A 14,702-nucleotide genomic window follows, 5' to 3' on the forward strand; every position below is an offset into this window, starting at 1 on the left:
GCGCCGTGTGGCTCTAATTACAATGAGCCGTCAACGCGCGCGCATCGCCTCGTCATCATCGCCGCGCGCTGGATGGAAACCGGCTAATAGCGTAATGGTGGCGCATCAAGCGGCGAACAACGCACAGCACACTTACCAACACATTGATGATCGTGAAAGCGAGCAGCGAACACGCCTTTGTTCACGATTATGATGTGATAACTACTTCCTACAATCACGAATCAAGTCATCAAAACTTAATTTTCACATCGTTGCACGCTAAATGTCATTTTCGGCGCAAACCATCTCGAAATATTCAATCAGCGCCCTCTACTGTTTACCCCGGTAAGCTTACAACTACCACAGTCTGCTACGGTACGTTTTGAGGTTAGGATACGTATTCACAAGTGTAGTGTAGTTGTGTAGAGTGTACCTACGTTTGCAGTCTTCCACTTCGTTGCCTCCGTTTTGTAACAACACACAAAGCCAGCAGAAACAATTAGCAGCGCGAAATTTATTACACCCGTGCCGCGTATTGATGGATTGCGGCCGGCGTTTATTATCCTGGTAATTGCGCATTAATCCGCTCGCTTATCTCCACTACTTTCAAAACAACCGTAAGATGTCACTACGTATGATAATAATTAGGTTTTGAATTGATATGTACCTACATAAACCAATAGTAATTTCTGATGTTTGCAGGCTGGTTCCCTCGAAGATTGATTCTAAAAATTCGGACGCATTCTTGTTGGGCCGCTCGACGGTAATAGCGACGAGCCAACAATTACCTCATGACGTCAGTCATTAATTATAACTTAACCTGTGGTTAGGACTTAACAAGCTGTCACTGGGAGATTGTTAGCGGGTTATTTATGAGAATTTAAACGCGCTCTCCTTCGCCGGCGCACACCGACACGTACAAACAACATAAATACACACTCTGCAAAGCTCGGACTCTTCCATGAGACGCTTCGAGACATGCGCTTGCTGGTAAACAAGAGAATGCCAAGCGCAAGGGGAAAATAACAAAGAGAAAAGAGTAGAGAATCACATGCACATTCTATGTGTTGGAGAAAGATGGTAATATATTGGGTTGTGAGTGAGTAAGCGAGTCAACATTTACACATTGGTAGGGGGAACCCACAAATCTGGGATGGTGCCAAAGCCCCACTTTCGTGTCTCACGCGGCGGCGCGCACACGACCCATCGAAGAGAAATAATTATTCTTTAATCGTTTATGTGTTTATACACTCTTTATGCAGTGTTACCCGGCGTTGCCTCTATCGTAATTAATTTCTGTCGAGAGCACTCTGCCCAGTATGCAGTATATTTTAAAATCTCACTTAACGAGAACTTATTATTGCGTTTTTTAAGGCTCAGAATTGCCTGCGCGATATTTTCTGCAATTATACGAACTTACACTGGCTTTATAAGTCATAACGATGGTGATCAGGAGGGTCATTAAATTAAATTCACATAAAATGGCGAATTTAATGAGCGCACGCTGTGCAACCCGCTGTGCATGCAATAAAACGAACAAAAATTACAGAAAACTGCAGAAATTTTTATAGGTTATTAGTAAATTTCATTCAACCCCAATAATAAATGTCTTAAATTAATTATTAGACAAATTTGCTATTTTTTTAATTAAAAAACAGACAAAATCAATAAAAATGAGTTTTTAGGTTATAAAATGAGGTTATGTAGTAGATTTAACCTGAAAATTAAGAAATGAAACCAATTTTGTTCATATTTTCATTTTTTAATATTTAATTTACAATTTTATCGCATCTTTAAGTACAGTAGTAACGCCACTCAATGGCTACTCATCTCCGCAACATCCTCATCATCTAGAAATAATAGTATTTTTTACATTCGTAGACAAACAGAAATGTACAATCATTAAACATAGTAGGATGCACCGCGGATGCAATCGACATTGAAATTTTTTCCTGCTTCGAATCAAATGAAAAATTTCACGTATGCTCAACTAACTAGTTTATTATAATACACGCACGATATATTATCAGCAATATCGTAGATTATCTGTTAGTTATAATAAATTGTTTATCCGATAATTTAATTAAGAATTGGTAATAACACTTTGTACATTTATCAAGGTTCAATCCGATTTACTGAACGCGTTTGTTAGTACTGCTCTTCGTTTGTAGGTGGCTAATAAGATCCATCTTTGTACAAAAGGAACAAATAAATTATACTTCAAATTCACAATAGATAATATCTAATAAACTTAGATCATTAAAAAAAACACAAAATAATAAATAATTTAGTTAGTTTTCTTCTATTTGTATATAGTCACATTATTTACACACCATGCGCGACGACCATTTCTATTAGGGCGGGGCTTCCGTTTCCGTTTTGAGAGAAAATTCGCGCGAAACAAATCGAAATTATCATTTTGGCACGAAGTTGTTTATTTTTATGTTTTTTGGCAATATTGATGAAACTCACCCGCGACCCGAATTTTATTTCGTTTTTTAGGTTTTTATAATATTTATATACAAAGTAAATTAATATTGCAACTAATTTGTGTTCGTTTGACATTTTAAAAATTGGGCGAGTGTTTTTGTTGTCACTATATCGTTTTGTTTGTTTGTTAATTTTTGGTTTTGGTTTGTCTAGGTTGTCTCTTCGTTGATTATTAATTACGATTCACTTTCGACGTCACTGACGCACTCGTCGTCCATGTCCATGTCGATGTACTCGCCGTACTGATCGTCACCCGTCTCCTCCTTCCATTTGTTCACGTGGTGCGCGTTTGACACCGACGACGATTTGCCACCGGAGCTCGTCTTCGCCTCTTCCTCCTGCTGCATTCGTTTGTGTTTCGTCCGCCGGTTTTGGAACCACACTTTAACCTGCAACCCAACAAGCAAAACATTTGAGGTTAGTAAGATTACAGTTTTCTGTAAAATTTTAAGGCTAGGTAGGTAGATGGCGTCGCACCCGAGGTTTAGCAGTAATCAACCGTAGTAGGTATTATTTTAGGACACTTTCGGATAGAAAGGGGGCGACGCGAGCTGTTGATATTGATAATTGGATTCGTGTAGCATCGAGTGTTCGGTGCTTATTTAAATGAAATCCAAACATAGGACTTGCGCTCGTTTTTAATCCGGCGCGCACGAAACGAATAATCAATTAATGCTCTCGCGCACGTTTTCGTTTAATTTGAAAAAAGAAACGAAAAAACAATGCGCGCAAATCGAATCCCATCTATATATAAATCAAAGTTGGAAAAAAATTCAATTTGAAAATCCCATTTCGAATGCAAATATTTTTATAATTGACGACGATTTATTTTTTTATTAATTCAGCGCGGAATTTTTGCGCCAATTTGAATATAAAGTGCATCACATATGCGCCCATACCCACATGCAGTATATTTATTTATTGATTTATTAGTTATTGACACGAGAATTATTTATGGTTGGTGAGCAGCGCGGCGCGCGCGCATGCACTTGAATTGAGTTACCAAAATTGGTAAACAACGAGCGGCGATACTCTCGTAAATAAATACGCGTCGTGTTTAACTAATTTATTAAACGTTCGTACGTAAACGATGAAATTAATGCGCGCTGAAAATTACAAATTGCTCATTGTTACACTTAATTATTATTAATATCTTATTTTCTGCGCTCAAACATTTTATTTCTGTTGTTTCGCGCATTTCACAAGCGATTAAACACTTGAAACTAGCTTGTTACGTGAATTGTGACTCCCCACTTCCGTTGCGCGCATGCAGCCACTCCTAGAATACAACATAACCTCAAAAATCATGCGAAAACGTTGAAATTGCCAACTTCCGACCTTTTCACGCATTTTAAATATATTCTAGCATCCCTGCAGTGCAGATCAGCCTGGATTATGAGTTTATGAGATCATAAGATCAATCATTCTAATTCGCACCCTTTCAAAGGATGATAGGGGAGCGTTAGGGATGAAAACGAATCTTATTGGTCGAGATGAAATTTATACTCTGCAACCCTCCCGATGGAAACGATTATGAACCGTAACGCTTTTCGTTTGTTCAACAAAAATATCAATTTAATTCAGGGTGGTTCAAGAGACAAGGTAGGACATGTTCCAGCAGATGTTTTACTTTCATTCTGAACCCTTTTTTCTTTTGTCATTCAAAAAAAAAATTAACGTTATAATGGTGTGATATTACAAGCATTATAATAAATTAAAGTGTTTAGAAACATTTTTTGCATAAATATTAACTGAAAATTATATTTTAATTTAAAAAAACAAAAAAAGTGACCGGAAACGTTCTAATTATTTGAGTTTATTTTCTTGTGGTGTGTTTCGTCTTCGACGATTAATTAACGACGGGAAGCCGCCTTTCTGGTGCGCTTGCGCTTGCAGTCATGTATATTCATAGCTCATTTGTTCGCACACAAAAATAATTGAACCGTTGCCTGCGCGCGCAGTTAAACTAATTCATCTAATTCATTGCAAATAGATCATTAGCTCTGCGATAATTAATATTATTAGTTGGTAATTATAATTTTATAGATTTGCTATATGTAAGTGACTAATTGAGGTTATGGAAAAACGTTTAGGTGGATAATTAGTGCGGGTAATCAGTACGGTGTACTTACTTGTGTTTCGGTGAGAGACAATGATTGCGCGAGTTGTTTCCTCTCGGCGCCCACGACATAGTGATTCTTCTCGAAGGCATGCTCCAGCTTGAGTAATTGCGATGGACTGAACGCCGTTCTTATTCTCTTTGGTTTTCGGAACGGCTGCAGAAGAAAGCCGGGAATATCGGGACCTGAAATGCAAGAATTACACAAATTATGTTCTGTTATATACGTAGGTTAACTGTAAAGTGTATAAAAAGTTGCCTAGCGTTGATTTTTATGTATAATATAAAAATGAATTGCAAAATCTGTTGGTAAGCGCATAACTCAACAACGCCTAAACCAATTTGGTCAATTCTTTTTTTTAAATGTTTGTTAAAGTCTAAGGATGGTTTTTACGGCGAGAAAAATTGGAATAATTGTCGAGAAAACCCAAAAGACAGCCTTTTTCTATAGGATAAGAGTTGGCATTGAGATTCAATCATAGTTATAGTTAAATAGTTGAAACCGAGATGGCGCGCAGAAGTGCATTATAAGCAATTCTTTATATACCTAATTAATTTCTTTAAAATAAAATAGCGAATCTTATTGATACAATTGACACATTCTATGTCTATAACAAGAGAGTAAAAACGAATTACATTTTTATTAAACACTACCGACCAAGATGCAGGCAAAAGTTGGTTATAACAAAATTCATGTGATTTGGTGATTTTGTGACTTTGTGACATGAATTGTTTGCGTTTGCAGTCGTTGGTTCTTTTTTATTTTATTTCGTGTTTCACGCGCCGCCGGACACGCAACAATGGCGCCCTTCGCGCCGTCGGGGCGTGAAACTAGATTAGGGGCATTGTTAGCACCCCATTATTAAATTAAACCATTCACGAGTCAATCATCGGGGCTAAACCACTTGATACGTAACGATCAAAAGTTAAAAAGCCCCTCTCCGTACAAAAAACACGCTTTTGTTCGCATAAAAAGCAAAAAATCGTGAATACACGTTTTATTAACTGCAATTGTTGCAATTGGTGACATATACTGACACATCCGAACGATTTTTGATACTTTGCTAAAGAGATTTTATTATTTAGTATATTATTGTAGGTTATGTGTAACTGTCAGATGTCTTAACCTTAAATTATAACACGGCAGTTATTTTAAAGAGATAAATGGGTGTAATGTTTGTCTAATGGTTGATTTCGGGGCGTAGACGGGTAGAATATATCGAAATCCATTAGACGTGCATAATATACCGCTAATTACGTTGACAACTCGACTTATCGGCTCTTGGCACGGAAAAATTACCGCGGCACGAACGGCGGCCATTATTCTCCGCCGCCGAAAAACTCGCGCCTTATCACGCGTAATTTATTGCTCACCAAGTCGGATACGGCATGCAAATTACGCTATAGAGCAGAGCCAAAGCGGTTTACATTCAAATTTAAACAGTAACCGAAACTAATTTTATCATGCAAAGCATAGAAATATATTTTAATATATTTATTCTTAACGATTTACACTAATATCTGAAACTTTTTGCATTTTGCATTTATGTATGAAATTTATTTATGTATTTATAAATAAGTGAATATTTTTATGTGACACATGTGGAACGTTCTTGTGAGTGTATTGCGAGCGCGTGCAATTAGCAATAATTTAATTTGAATAAACCAGATGGTGGGCGCACATACTCGTAAAAATACAACGTCGTTAAGTTAATGAGAATGCAACTAATATAGTAATCACATAATTATACGTAATAAAAAATTACGAGGACGTTAAAATTTATTTAGGTACAAAAACGCGAGCGTGCAGCGCGTATCACGCTAACCAGCATTTTGTCTACGACAAAAAATAAAGAAAAAAGGAAGGAAAATTTAGTTTTTTGTGCATTTTCTTATTTCATGGGTAATTGATATTAGTTTTATACAAAGTATTCCATATATTTTATTGTATTAATTTAGATTTATACAAAAATATTAAAAAAAAGTGTAAATCACGAAATTAACCTCATTTTTATTTCATTTTGGTGCAAATTGCAATTGTTTGGTTTTTTGTTTATTACAAGAAAACTATTATTCAGTAAATATTGATTTTTAATACGTAAAATCTCATTGAAATTATCTTTCTATTGACGTAAAGATTAATTTATTATATTTTTTTAGAACCGAGTTATAACTCGCATAATGCGCTATACTTTGATAAATATTTGCACACAATTTCTATGTTTTTATATCGTTTTTATTACTTTTTCTCTAAATTAAGCATAAATACCAACGCCACGAAATTAATTTAATAACTAATTTTTATAGTTCAAGTTTATATTTATCTGTTGAAATGAAAATCATGTTTCTATCTATCTTTGTTCCCAAGTTACAATGAATTAATCTGTTTTTTTTGTTAAAATTTGCAATTTTAAACGATTTCGTCTTTTCTTTACTACTAAAAAAATTTCTACATATACAACATTTATTTACTGGACTTAAATGCATGGTAAATTTCCTTTCCTATAATATTATAGTTAATATTCAATGATTGTATATAATTTAACAAATATCAATTCAAAACTAAACTATTCCACCATATAACTTGTCTAAATCAAATAAAAACCACACCAATTTACGCTAAACACATTAAATTAAATAAATTGATACTTTTTGATGTTAGTTTGAACTTTTTACAGTTTTTTCAACGCGAACCGTTTGCGTTTTAATTAGTTTTCGTCGTTCGACTAGCGATGATTGAAAGTCCTTGATCGTTGTTGGCTGTTATACCATTGCCCGCTGGCAATTACTTAAATGCGTGATAATTTTAAAGTGCACCGCACCAGCAATATTGTTTTCGTACTACGCAGGCAACAAAAAAAAAACACAACTTAAAGTAAAGCATCTTTGCGTTGGAATTTGCATAAAATACCAACCGCGCCGACGGCATTTCGACCTTTTTTCGCGATCGATTTCACATCGACGCGCAAAAAATGCGAAAATCGCCCGAAAACAAAACGCGCAACAAAAGAGTAGCGCGATTCTTGTAAAGACCGCAAACATAAAACAAAAAGGCGTACAAATTGTTTCGCGTGTTCGCGAGTTATGTACTCCGCTCACTCTTTCATTGAAATGATTATCCCAATTCACTTCAATTGATTTACAAAACATGTAAATCGTGTCCAACGCATTTTTACTGCTTTTCCTCTTATAAACTGATATTACGTGTTAATTAATAAGCGATTAGTAATCGAAACGCGCCGCAACCGCAATAACCTTCAACCATTCTAATTGGTAATTAATTGCTGCATTAACACAGCCTCCGAGCGATATATTTATTATTAACACACAAGTTTTGTGTAAAATATAGTTTAATCAATTATAGCGACATGGAAATAATTCAGGAAACAATAAGCATACTTCAAGCAGGGTTTCTAGGGTGCTGGGTGTTTGGTAGACACACCAGTGTGGTGATTTCACAAGTCAATTAGGCCGGTTCGCGTGCCCGCATGCCATTAACCTATCCACTCGCAGTGCGCATGCGCAACGCATGCGTTTAGGTTAGAATGTGGATATCTCGGGTTTTCTGTTTGTATTCAATTCCTATGGGCGCGTGCAGACGTGAAAAAGGTGTAGGCATAAACTATTTTAAGTGCGCGCACAGCGTGTAAATGCGCGCAACGTATTCATTACGTGAGAAACGCAGGAAACATTACGATACCATATTTATACACAAGCGCTTATAACTTTATTGTATAATAATAACTCTTGCGCACAACAAACAGCCGCGTTTGATTAAGATGCACGCGATGATCATCTTGTTACGTATTAGCCACGATCGTGTATAAAGACAACTTTATACACTGCTGCTACACATTGTAGTTGATATTGTGTAGAAAATTCATACATATAATTAAATGTAATTTACATTAATTACGTGTTATTCATTACTCATTATGCTTGTTTATTCCCGCTAATATTGAACTAAAATAAAGCGCTAAATATGCAAATTAGTTAATTGTGCCGGCGATAGTTAATAACACTTTGGTGTTATTGAGAGGGACGCGGCGCGTAATGTCTCCAAATGGTCAGCTACGTGATTTTAATTAAGGCTAATTTAAAACTTAATTATTTAATTACAATATGACTTTGTTTCAGTTTAAATAAATAAAATAATTAAATCAACTCGTTGTGAATTGATCAATTATTCAAATGAAATAACCAATTAGTGAGTAAATTGTAAATTCAAGAGAAACAAGTTTTATGTTTTATTTTACGGATTTTGATCGAAAAAAATGCAAGAAACAAAGGCGTTAATTGCTCCAATTTGTACGAATTTCATGGTTAGGAAACCTAATTCCGTTGCAAGACGTTAGATGGCTCTGGCACTTGAAACATTAGTTGTAGTTTGTGATTGTTATCTATGCAACCATCAACGCCAACTTTTTACCAACTAATTTGCACATTTCTAAGCTAATGAAAGCTCGCATCTGTATATTCTTGTAATTCTTGTTTTGTTTTTATTCGCGCTGCAAGTTTATGTAGTCGTTGTGTAGTTATTTGCTTACACGGGTTGTTTCTTCGAGAATTTACTCACGATGCGCGGCGTGTAGAAATTAAATGTAATTGCACCTGCTCTGTCGCCTAATTAACACATTAATGCATTGCGCCGGCATTATTTACGATTGCCAAACAATTTATTTTATACATCTACATATAAACAAGGCGAGCGTAGTAGTAAATAATCAAATTAAAAACGATGAAAAATTAATTTAATAAGAATATTCTCGCTGTGCGTTTTGTGCGACGATAAATCCATCGCAAACACGCCCGAACGACGTAGAAATTTAATTAACTACCGGGATTAGAGAAGTCGAGTAAATTTACGACACATATCATTGGTTTAATTGCACTTTTATACAAAAATTGTGAAAATTAAGAAATTGCTACCTGACGAGAGTTTTGAACGTGAGGTGTAGACAAACAGTATTTATCTTTGTTAATTACGCTACAAAACGGACGTGCATTGCGCGAAACAAAGAAAATATTCATCCAGTTCCATATGTTTGTGTTTAATGCGGCGAGAAGCTACTAATTGTTAAATAAATACTCATGAAAACAAACAAAAAAACAAAAAATCATGCAATCATAATATTTTCAAGTTATAATGACTCATTTTGTTTGTGTTAGGTTACAAGTCAACAGTAGTAGTGGTAACATGTATGTTTGGTTGCATATATTGAGTGGATTGCAAAACGATTTTGAAAGGTTGGCAATACTGACAAGCGCATTTCGTGCTGGTTAATAATTGAGGTTAATTAGGTAATTTTTCGGACGCACGCACCTCATAATAACGGCGTGCTTAAATTAAACTGCATTTAATATCGACGAGTGCTGTCCAATGTAATTACCTACCACATACACAAAATAAAACAAAACGTATTTTTACACAACACAACAACAGATTTTTAACATGTCGTAGAAATACTTGCATACTTGGTTAGGTTTCTGTCGGGCTTCATCGCCGCAGGGTAAACGCGTTAATTTTATTGCCTTTTATTGCGTTCGCTTGTTGTTTTTTTTTGTGTCCCAAATCGGCGGCGAATAAAACCGTATGTAGGCACTGCATCAATTATATTATTAAAGTATTAATTTCAAAGAGTTAAGTTATAATCACACGCTGCTGGCTTTGAGGGATATAATTACGCCGGCTGTGCTAATGTGTAAATAATTACTGCGTTTTCACGATCCGTATCAGGGTTTGTACCCGTCTCAAAACACAACAACATACAAACAACTTTTTGAATGTTTTTTTTTTCTTTCTTTTTTAATATTTAAGAACACTGTGTATATTTTATACTGTGAATTATCATAATTCGGGTTTTGGGCTGATTCAGGCCTCGATTAAAACGCACAACAACAATCAGCAAACAAGAAACAAATGACGATCGTGTGACTTGAATCGGATTGAATTTACACATTATTACGGGCTTAGATTGCTTTCTCGCATGATGGAAATTTTGGTAGCACAGCCAGACCGCTAGGTAGCTAAATTGCTTCATTAAGCATTATCAACGCCGTACTCCACACATTAACGCATAAATTTCGAGTGGGTGTGCATGGTGTGTGTGTGATAAGTGATAAAACCTACCTCCTGGAAACCGATGTGGAAATATCCGGCCGTGTCTCGACAATAGCCACGGATACAACGGATAACTATCCCTAGGTTGACTGTGCTGTGTGAGCGGTGAGGGTTGTGGAAATCCATGCTGACCACCACCGAAAGCCGCCGCCAATGCAGCTCCCTGAAGGTGTGCGGCAAGCGCGAATTGATGCTGGCCGGCGGCTGCGGCTGCCGCCGGATGATTATGCATCATCTCCGGTTGTAGAAATCCATTTTTCCAATCAACGCTGGATCATACGTAGGTGCGGGTCTTACAAGCGTCGGATGCCCGGCGGGTATTCCCGGCACCATTATCGGTGGTTTGGGTGATGCGTCGGGTGACCGCTGAGGTGAATAGTGTTTGGGTGAACAGTTCAAACGATTGTCCGTGTCACTGGACGGTGATAACGGCGCGGATGACTCCGAGAAGTGCATGGGAGATGTCTGTGGGCTGGGTTGTTGTGTGCCGCCGACGATCGAGTCGATGGAGAAGCCGATCTTGGGCTTCGACGGCACGGCGACGATCGGCGTCGGAGCGAGGGGCATCATGGTTAGACTCATCGGAATGATGGGTTCGAAATTACACTCCAAATGCTTCGCACACAATTTGCATTCTTGACGCGCACTCACGAACAAAACTTAATCCAATTTCAGTCCACTTAAGTCACTTGGAGGTAGGTTATCTACCCATCCGTCGGATAACACTTTTATTTTATTTTATTAGAATCAACTGTATTTATTCCGATTCACACTGATTCGAGGGTGATATGAATGGTAAATTGATGTTCGACGTGTGGAGGGTTATTAAAAGTGTTAAACTGTTGTCGGACGCTGCATAAGCGGCATGCTACCGTCACCAACACTTGCGAGATAATAACCAGTGGAACCACTCGACCGACCACTCGAACCCGGGTGGGAGACTCGAGATTAAAAAGCGGTGCACCTCCAAAGCATAGTGGGGAATCACTGGATTCCTATTGGCGTCGAGCGTCGAAGCAACTCCTCATTGTAACTCCATTGCTATTGGATGATATTACAGATGGGTTACACCCAGATCCAACCTACTAGCGTAATCTAGACTGTTGACTAGAATTACGACAAACCGAAAAAAATCAACTCAACATTCTCACTTTGTCTGCAATGTAGTTGGAGTGAAATATACGCAGAGTTTTAAGAGTTAAGTACGTTAATAAGAGCTTGAGACCGAGTTGAGATGAAAGGTCTTCGGATATGATGTTTGTGGGCTGTGGGGACATTTTTATTTTATTCTTTTGTTTCGGAGGCGGGCGCGTGAACGAAATGGTGAGGTGCGCGCGCATTAGTTGAAGGCGCGGCTGGTTTTCCGAATGAGACGTCAAAAGTGTGCAATTTCGCCGCGCCTTGCCGCCCCGGTTAATCCGAGTCAGTCGCGTCCGGCGTGTTGTTCGTGTGTAAAAAGCTTAATTGAAATTTATTATGGATTATGGAAAACTCATTTCCGTACGTTGCAACTATTTCAATCGCGTGAACTTCTAATGTATGCAACCCAACACACTATTATTGGGTAGGTAGGTAAATATAAGTGGGTGACACTTAAAAAATGTCATAAAAAAACACAATCGATTGTAATATGAACATTAAACCAGCTATTAAAACTGATTGCATCATTTAACTCGTCGTTTATTGATTCTTCTTATCGCGCAATAACAATTTGCGCTCGTAGGCACGAAACAACGCATTGCGCGAATTATTTATGCCAATTGCGAGCAAAACTCGCAATTATTTTCATGATGAAAATGCGCCAGCCGCGTTTGACATTACGACGCACACAATTAATTACGCGGATTAATAAATCACGCTCAGTAATAATAGGTAGGAGACACAATTTACACCCGAAAATAAAAAATAATTTTTTTATGAGAAATCATTTTAAAATGTTAAAATTTTCAACTTATTCCTAGTAAAGTTGATTCCATTATAAGCTTACAACGTATTATGCAAATTTACAAGAGATTTGCAATTATTCCTAACCGTTTTGACCACATACTAATCCATCAATCGGTTTCAACCACACCGCACTGCAATTCTTATGAATCTTTAGTTGTAGTATGACTTAAGACGGTCTTACAAGGTTTTTGTTAACTTACACGCCGATATCTCGTTACGTAACTGCTTTTAGAAGATGACAACCCTTTCGGTGAATATTCTCAACCGTTTTGCTACTTATTACCTCTTTGTGACATGCCGACAGAGGAGGATAAAGGCAATTAACTTTACCTTCGACTCTTCGGGTCTTAAATGATTACAAATGTAATCATTTTTGTAAATTCACGACACGCCTACGATACGCGTGTTGGATAAATCTGCCTAAAATGAATGATTAGAATTTAGCAAAGATAATCGGATAGATTTTACATGCATATTTATGAGATAACTAGTTTTTGCCCTAGACATAGTAGTGTCAATTCTATCAATAAGATTCACAATTTTATTTTAAAGAAATTAGGTAATTAAATAAAGAATTGCTAATAATGCACTTCAGCGCGCCATCTCGGATTCAACTATTTAACTATAACTATGATTGAATCTCAATGCCAACTTTTATCTTATAGAAAAAGGCAGTCTTTAGAGTTTTCCTGATAATTATTCGAATATTTCTCGCTGTAAAAACCATCCTTGGACTTTAACAAACATTTTAAAATAAAAATTAGCCAAATTAGTCAAGGCGTTGTTGAGTTATGCGCTTACCAACACATTTCTTCATTTTTATATTACAGATTGAGTTTTCAGAAGTTAAACGTATGTTTGGTTGCATATTTCACCAAAAAAAATGACTTGTACTTGTTTGAATGTGAACTGAACCTGCACAAGTTGAAATAAGTTCTCTGTTCGCCTCCAATTTCAATTATTAGCCAGGAATGTATCCGTGTACCTCGGAGCGCGCAACTCGAACAAATTGTAATCGTAATTGCACGTGTATCGCTTGGTTAAATTCGTTTAGAATCTAAATAAACGTTATAATTATCAAGTGCTTTGAACTTTAAACGCACTCGACTGCGGGCCGAGCGTGTGTGTAACAAGATAACTCACGAAGAGCGAAACGTTTAAGCCTAATTAGAGTTGTACGGACGTTGTCGAAACGTGCGTTACAGGCATTCTCGCGTGCTGTGCCCTTAAAAACCGGAGAACCGGAGGTGTACGGTTTGTATCTATCCGAAGGAGAAACAAAAGAAGACGAAAAAAAAAGCAACAGACTCAACAACACGCCATGGCACCGGAGACCGGAGGAGACCGTGGGGCGCTCCTTCGTTTCAACTGTGACAGGGTATAATTTGAGCGTATTTTTCCCCGGCCGGGAATCCACCTTCGGCTATTTAAACGTTTTAACGCTGGCATTTGTTTAAATTAAACGGCTAATTATTTATTGATTGCTTGTCCCGACACGCCTATGCAGATAAATAAACACCAACACGTTATCTTCTCGCGCGCCACGCCGAGTTCACGGAATAAAATATGTTTGGCAGCCGTCTGGCGTGCGCGCGCGCACATGTTGCATATGAATACACATCGTAGATTTTTGTCGCTGCAACCTTTCTTGCTGTTTTTTATGTATTGCGGGTTGCGGACTGTTTTAAACGCAGCGGCGCGCATAAATATCTTGCTTGTGCGGTGGAAATTTATTGTTCGCACAACGGGCGCTAGGCGCAAATTAAATATGCAACATTGAGAGCTGCAATTAGTACTCGTTTTAAACCTGCATAATAAACACACTGGTAATTTATATCATATTTATTCAGGAGGTAATATTTTGAATATTTGGTTGCCTAACATACAATAAAAAATCAAAACAAAAAAAAATTAAAAATTTGTTTGTCAAAATATTGCTATCTTTATTATATTTTGTCATCGTTCCGAGAATCTAAAACTTGTGAGTAATTAATAGCGGTTTGATTTCTCCACCCATAAATCCTTCACGTTGCGCTTCTTTTTTCT

The 14,702-nt window shown here is 37.1% G+C and overlaps 1 protein-coding gene across 1 annotated transcript; it reads right to left on the bottom strand.

The window, feature by feature from the left end:
- Positions 1–1,721: 1,721 nt before the first annotated feature.
- On the bottom strand, positions 1,722–11,597 carry LOC135789511 (homeotic protein empty spiracles-like). Its single transcript, XM_065299369.1, is given in 4 exon segments — positions 1,722–2,858; positions 4,602–4,774; positions 10,719–10,970; positions 10,973–11,597. Coding segments are annotated over 4 exon segments (957 nt in total). The 5' UTR covers positions 11,292–11,597; the 3' UTR covers positions 1,722–2,645.
- Between the last annotated feature and the right edge of the window lie 3,105 nt (positions 11,598–14,702).

Source organism: Atheta coriaria, unplaced genomic scaffold, assembly GCF_025399875.1.
Source record: "Atheta coriaria isolate IRGN ID8LTWV9N9 unplaced genomic scaffold, Caltech_Dcor_3.1 hic_scaffold_3_pilon, whole genome shotgun sequence".
Lineage (NCBI taxonomy): Eukaryota > Metazoa > Arthropoda > Insecta > Coleoptera > Staphylinidae > Dalotia > Dalotia coriaria.